The sequence below is a fragment of the Fukomys damarensis genome, unplaced genomic scaffold (genome assembly GCF_012274545.1).
Source record: "Fukomys damarensis isolate Sample0158 unplaced genomic scaffold, DMR_v1.0_HiC HiC_scaffold_4, whole genome shotgun sequence".
NCBI lineage: Eukaryota > Metazoa > Chordata > Mammalia > Rodentia > Bathyergidae > Fukomys > Fukomys damarensis.
The window spans coordinates 68,064,112-68,071,389 of NW_022900916.1; the positions used below are offsets into that span (position 1 = coordinate 68,064,112).

The 7,278-nt window shown below is 38.2% G+C and overlaps 1 protein-coding gene across 7 annotated transcripts in view; it reads right to left on the reverse strand.

Moving 5' to 3' along the window:
- Hnrnpk (heterogeneous nuclear ribonucleoprotein K) overlaps window positions 1-7,278 on the reverse strand; it is a 12,060-nt gene that overhangs the window by 4,015 nt on the left and 767 nt on the right. For 3 of the 7 annotated variants that reach the window (XM_010632927.3, XM_010632922.3, XM_010632925.3), the window contains exons 2-11: window positions 6,100-6,184; window positions 5,585-5,682; window positions 4,969-5,025; window positions 3,498-3,541; window positions 2,562-2,634; window positions 2,074-2,145; window positions 1,462-1,575; window positions 1,110-1,238; window positions 278-585; window positions 109-163 (exon numbers count right to left, since the gene is read on the reverse strand). In XM_010632927.3, the coding sequence (XP_010631229.1) occupies window positions 109-163; window positions 278-585; window positions 1,110-1,238; window positions 1,462-1,575; window positions 2,074-2,145; window positions 2,562-2,634; window positions 3,498-3,541; window positions 4,969-5,025; window positions 5,585-5,682; window positions 6,100-6,157 (1,008 nt within the window). In that variant the 5' untranslated portion in view covers window positions 6,158-6,184. Of the gene's footprint in view, window positions 1-108; window positions 164-277; window positions 586-1,109; window positions 1,239-1,461; window positions 1,576-2,073; window positions 2,146-2,561; window positions 2,635-3,497; window positions 3,542-4,968; window positions 5,026-5,584; window positions 5,683-6,099; window positions 6,185-6,284; window positions 6,362-7,078; window positions 7,101-7,278 lie in introns of those variants that run through there. The other 4 variants (XM_019208773.2, XM_019208772.2, XM_010632923.3 and 1 more) reach the window with 3 other exon arrangements.

Genomic DNA, 7,278 nt, shown 5'->3' on the forward strand with positions numbered 1-7,278 from the left:
AAAAAAAAAAAAAAAAAAAAAAATCAAAAAACCTTTCAAGCTATAATCCTCAACAAAATGTCTACCTTCGAGACCCCCTATAGCCCGGATAAAAACAGATTTTCTTACCATGCCGTCATAGCGATCTCCAGGTCTTCCTCTTCTGTCATAGGCCATTAGATCTCTGCAAGCATAATACTCGTTATAACTTCAGTTTACGTATCTCACATCAAAAAGTCCCCCATGAAGCACTGAATGCAGCCTCTTATATTTTAATTTACGAATTAAAAAAACTTACCCTCCTCTAGGTGGTGGTGGCGGTGGTAGAGGAAGATTCCGAGCTCTGCTACCCCCCCGGCCGCCTCGACCAGGAGGAGGGGGTGGTGGTCCTCGACGAGGGCTCATGTCATCATAATCTCTTCTAGAGGGAGGCATGGGACGCCCGCCACGACCAGGAGGCATTCTGTCAAAACCACCTCTTCCCCGCATGGGAAATCCTACAGGCCGTCCACGGCGGTCATCAAACATCATTGTAAAACCACCATAATCGTAAGTTTCATCGTAAAAATTAGGATCATAAGGTTGCGCACGTCCTTTGATGGGAGACTAAAAACAAAAATGCAGAAACTTTATATGAAGGGCCTTAGTCCACAGCGCCCTTCTTTGTTATTTTCCCCAGAAGGTAGTAGTGGCAGGGACAATACAAAGATCATAGAAGGATTTTCAAAAATACTATTGGCCATTCCCTGCACAAAAGCTATTACCTAGTCCTAAAAAAAAAAGAGAGCATTTTACTACCTTAGAAGAAATGGAAGACTCACTCTAGTATGAACTACAAAGCCATGTGGGTCTAATGAAGTGACCAACCCTAAGGATTAAAGCCATCGTCTTGGTTTGGGCAAGCTTACAATCTATACAGAAGCCATCAAATGAGAATTGCATAACATCCTTTAAGAGCACCATTGTAGGGACTTTGAAGGACTTAAGGCTATATAAAACCATAGAACATAAAATCTCCAGGCAAAGAATGCTATAGATTGAAACATCCTGAAGTTACTTCAAGGGGAAATCTGTTTAATGAAATTGTACATAAAGAGCACAACTGTATTCAAAGAGTATGTTGAAGGTACCTCGGATATAAGGTCAAGGATGATCTTTATGCACTCTACAACCCTATCAGGCTTTCCTCCAATAAGAACAACTCTGTCAGTGGAATGAGGACAGCATTCTTGGAAAAGCTTGATTGTTGTCTGAGTGTTCTATAAAGGCACAAAAAGAAAAATTCTTTAGAACACATTGAAAAAACAATTTTGTTTAGGTGTTTTGTTCTGAGTTTCTCACTATAAATCCAGTTAATGAGTATAGGACCCAACAAGTGTAAGCTACATGATAAAACTTTCCAGTAAACTTGAACTTACACTATGAAAACTAAATTTTTCAGTATGGAATATGGCAGCAGAAAACAAATAAAAATGCCTTTACCTCTCGAAGTTCTTTGATTTTAGCACCTTTGACCCCAATTATTCCTCCTGCCAGACTTTGATGAATTAACAGTCTCAACTCGCAGTCAAAGTCACTTCCTTTATAATGTTGGTACTGTGGAGGGAGAGTTATAAAATTTTAGTCTCCCATTAAGAATTGCCCAGCAACACACTTATCAGCTAAAAGCATAACAATTACACTGTTGCAGTGAGCAACCTGAATTTATATTTCAATAACTTTACCAGTTATGTGCTTATTATCCTCAATAGCCAGGCCCAAAAAGGACATTCTGCACCACCTTAAAAAACTATTTTATTTTCAGGTCCTGCAACACCATACCCACACTGCAGCCATTTAGCATGTCGCTGTTACCACAAAATTATTAACATTCAAGTAACACCATAATAAAAATGACCGCAAAGCACTTTGCAAATGTAGTTAATTCCCACTGCAGCATGGAGCAGGGTCAACAGTGAGTTGTAAGACCATTTATGTATCATGTTTTTAAGCCTTTTTCTATAGAGATGGGAAAAGTACACTATGTTAAAAATAAAATTGATCCTATGGGCCAGGCTCCATACTTCAGTGGGGTTCAATGGCACTATGACATACATTTAAGCATTCCACAGCATCAGATTCGAGCGGGAGCTGGCTGGTTGCAGTGGGTGATGGCAACTGCAGGCCCTGAAAGTAGAAAAATAAGAGTAATAGGTTAAGTGTCTAGTGTGATCAGGCTATTGTCGCATATATTGGTAAAGCTACTACAACATAATTTAAAACCTATACATAAGTGAGAACCTTTTAAGATTCAATATAAAATACTTTAAATAACACAGAATCTCAACACCAGTAAACGTTGCTACATTTCTCTTTTAACATACCCCCACGATATTTTTAAAATGTTTCTAATACAAGCAGTTCATTATTTCTGTGGCCAGCTTTAATCTTTAATTACTTGTGTATAGTAACACAGCACATTGTGCAGCAGGATGTAGGTGTTGCTGCTACAAACCACTCTGTCCACCCCCATGATGTCCCAATAAAACTTATTAAATGCCCCCTATATTGCCAAATATATTAAAAGAAAAAAGTAAGCCTACCTCTTCCAAGGTAGGGATGATTTTCTTCAGAATTTCTCCAATTGTTTCAATATCAGCACTGATACTCAATATGCTGCCAAACATCACAAATACCAGATAGTACAAAAAAGGTGGAAAAGAAAAATGAGTTTTGTGTTTATCATCAGCAGTCATACAAACTTTTACAGGAGTAACATTAACAATATTCCCCACTTAAAGAAACCTATTTAAGATTTTCACATGCATTTTATTTTATGCCCCATACAGACATGGTAACAGTATTAGGAGACTTGCAGAGAGACAGAAAGAATGGGCTTTTGGAAGGGCTCAGATTAAGTGGGCAATAAACTGACCAGAACTGAAGCAGAGTTGAATATTTATGCTCCCCGCCACCAAGTTAAGGATACCCTCGCTGTTATATTGGTAAAACTGGCACACCTTCTCTTAGGCAAAGTGGGGGAAATATGCAAGTGGTGAACATTTGTATCTGGAGTAAGGTTATGGATACCAGTTAGCAATTAGATTACTAATGGGCTCTGCAAGAAAACAAATACAAATGCAAGACAAAACAAAGACAACACAAATGAGAAGTGAAGAAGAGTGAACCAGAGTTAGCATTTCACCAGAAAAAATTATGAACAGGCAATGTTGGGAAGCAAGGTGGGCCACAAAGACAGAGCGAGAGACTATTTTGGTAACAATTTGATTTACAATGCAGCAAATATGCAACACTTGAAGCTGTGCTCCTTCCATCGAAATAAAATTAGTGGATCGTTTGGGTGGGCAACTCACGGTAAAAGTTCAGTGACAAAAAGACTTAATGGGGAAAATAAGACAGAAACTTGAAAAACAATACACCGTCTAAAGGGGATACTATTTAATTATATAAAAGGCAGGTAATAAAATACATTTCTCTCTTTCTAATCAGGCAGTGAGGCATAAACTGTTGGGACATACCGCTCGGGGCCACTGCTGTCTGGGACTGAAACACTGGCATTGTACTGCATTGGTCATTGGCGTTCGTGGATGTTGGCATTGGGCATGGGCATTCAATCAGAAGTTGTCAAGTATGGTACCCGTTTGGCAACGAGCACATTTTTGGGCATAGCCAACCAGGGTTTTCACATGGGCGTTCAGGGGCGGATGGGCCAACGTCATGGTGGGCAACGCAGGGGTAAGTCGATCCAGTACATGGGCAACGGAGATATATGGCCAAAAAAACAAGGAGAGGGAAAAGGGGGAAAAGCAATAAATTTTAATTTAATACAAACTATACTCATACTCTCAATTAATGAAACAAGCTTAAGTTGTTCTGAAGACTAACACAATAATGGACTTCTCTATATCTGACTGTGGCTTAACACTTAAGGATCTTAAATGATGGTTCTAGCTGTTCAAAAATAAAAATAAAAATAATAATAATAAAAAAATAAAACAAATGATGTTTCAGTAGCAGGCTGGCTCATGAGGGTAGACACAAAACCTGTCTTGACTCAAAAGTTTACTGAAATACTTAAGGAAAGTGGGGAAATTCATAACCCAGATAATACTATAGAACATCTGGATTAAAAGGAGAGAGGTTTTATAAAAGACAACAAAAATTCCCACACCAAAAAACCGCAACTAGAGTAAGACTGGTTTGGTTTCCTGAGGATCAAAATGCATCCTAGCTCTTTAACAGGAAGGTCTGTAAAAATTTTAAATTTTTAAATTCAGTTTGTAGTAATCAAGAGAAACATACAAAGATCTGCGACCAAGAGAGAAATGAAATACTGTCAAATAAGTACTCAACACAAAGTCATCTGCCTCAATTTTAGCAAGAAAAACATTTAAGAAATGCATAACTGTGAAAAAAATTTAGAAATTTTGGTGTAATTTAATCCTATAATTATGTTCATTTCTATTGCTACCAACATTTAATGTGTCTAATCACAAGAGTCAACCCACTATAAAATACGAAGACTCAAATAATAGGCATTGACAATATCCCAAGTATGATTACGTGCCTACTCTATTGTCCACATTTAAATCATGCAACCTCAATTCTAAGAACTTTGCGCTCCACTGTGCAAGCTGCTAAAGAACAGATGGACTTTTAAAAAAAGGAAATAAAAATTTCTGGATTTAAACAGCCCCCTACAATCGTTTTCAGTAATACTGTAATTGACTTACACGCCTGGGAAGTGATATGATTAGGATTTTAACACTGCCAATATTTTAAACTAAGATGTTATCTGACTTCAAGTGAATAAATTCAGTGCAATCTTACTAGAAGGTGAAAAGGTTTAATATAAAAACCTTGAAATAATGTAAACCAATTTTTACATATGGTGTGTAGCTACATTACGCAATTTCTATTATGTAAACCTTTAAACTTCTAGAAACATAAGATGAATCTGCTTGTTTAGTAGCTTAAATTAATACTTACGTCTGTACGGAGAGCCTTAATATTCTTGCCTCCTTTTCCAATCACTGCCCCAGCATTCTAGAAAAAACACACAAAATTATTTTGCCTTTCCCTAGAATTACTGTACCTGTGCTTTTAACCCCCCAGCCCCAAATATCTAATATCACTATATATGACTGGATACCTACAGGGAATAGCATAATCATCAGGGAGGAGAACAATCAAGAATTCTCCATGTGCCAAGTAGTAAACATTTTAAGACTAGCTTTGAAATATTCTGAATGCCAAATATCCGATATAATATGAAGTAGAGATTAAGGCACTTTCCCGTTGATAAATATTAACTAAGATGCTTCTGAGGCAGCCAATAAGACTTAACCCATTAACACTTAAAAGAATTATTTCCTCTGCACTCTCCTCCTAGCTTTACCGGTAGTGGCTTATTTTATGTAGCAAAGGCATTCACCTCAACAATTGGCAAAATGAGACCACTATCATCAGAATTTACAAGTTTTGTTTACAAAGAACCACACAAATCTTTGAACTTTAAAAACTCTCAGTGTCTAGCGCCAAACCAGAACTTAAGCTTTAATTTCTAGTGAGCCACCTTCAAATTTACAAAGACAAAAGTTTACACCTTGCTCTGAAGCAGAATTCGTAATTCAACCATCTCATCGGTGTTCCTAGATCTTTTAAAGGCTTGCTCCTCTTCCATATCTTCTGCAGGACGTTTACCTAGAAGCCAACAGCTCAGATTAAAAAAAAAAATTCTAGGAAAAAATATTTTGAACTACAATTTAGTTTTAACCTGTAGGTCGAAATGATTTATTGCTAATCCCATGCATGTTTCAAACAGAACGACTATAAGCATTATTAGTCTTGGGCTTTACCCTCCCTTGTAATACGATCCAACATAAAACATATTTCAAAGTATTAAAAATTACAAAACTTAATCTGTCGTTTTAGTCGTTACCATGCAAAGCATGGTTACCTTGTGCTCATAAAATTTAAAATGTAGCTGACAAATACTTCAGACTAGGAATTAAAAATACAAAGAGAATGATATAGCATTAGACCATGCCAATTACAAAGTAATAATAAAATTAAAAAAACAGAAAATACTCAATTGTTATAATTTAAATATTTCCTCACCAAATTCACCATTGGTTTCAGTGTTGGGGAAGGTTTCTTCTGGCTGCTCAGTTTCCATTTTCTTGTATTAAATGGATATACCAATCTGTTGAAAAATGAAATAACCAGTATATTTCACTTATTGAAAAGTAAGACGTGCATCTTGCTAAATTTTTAAAACAAAGGACTCTGCTTCTAGAACGTACCAATTATATATCCTTGCAGAGCAGAACAGTAGTGTTCTGGGCAGGACCAACAACTGATACACTAGTGCTGCAGTAGCCTATAAAAACCAACACATCAGTTCTTTATTACTACTGAATTCTAATTTCTGATCACACCAATTTGAGCACAAAAAACACCTACTTCTGTAAACCGACTGCATATTTGCATCTTAAAATTCAAGTCACTTAACGAGAGTCAAGAGGCTTTTTTGGGGCCAGAAAAAACTACACATACATTTTAGCATGGGCTGTGTCCCATCATAGAAAATTGTTTCACATATTTTCATTAACGTGTGAAAAGGCAGAAGCCTGTGTACTTAAATTTTGCCTACGAAATCAGTTTTTAAAAATGTACACTGCACTTATTCATGGTCAAACTAACTTTACGTTAAAATTTCGAATCACTTTTTTCTCTCAACCCATGACTGGAAACGCTATTAGAAATACCGAGTTTACAAACAACGGCAAATGCAAGCCATAGCCAACAAACCAGAGGAATAAATAACTACCGCTCAGCAAGGGTAATGGAGATTCTTCACACTAGCAACGCCACTAACAAGCCTTTTAAACCAGACCATAAATACGGCTCGACAATCACACCTCAACACAAAAGCTCCGGGCTAGAGCGGCAGAGCCGACGGTGGCGACTCGGCTCAGCATTCCTCCCGCTTCGAACCCATCGGCCAGCACGATCGCCGCCCTAACGATCGATGAAAACGGTTTCCGCCCAGCCTACTTTTCAGTTAAAACTGTGAGGTGTGAAGGAAAGAATTTACCCCAAACCAGCGTGGTCTGTCTACGGAGACAATGCTGCTCCCGCCACTCCTCAGACGCCCAAATCCGCTAAGTACGCAGCAGCTCTCCCCGCCCGGTGCAGTCCCGCCCTGTCCTTCTCCCACCTCGCGCCGCTAGCACCCGGATCACAGGAAATGGCGGCCGTAATGGCGCCTGCGCGCTCGAGGCGCAGCGGCGGCCC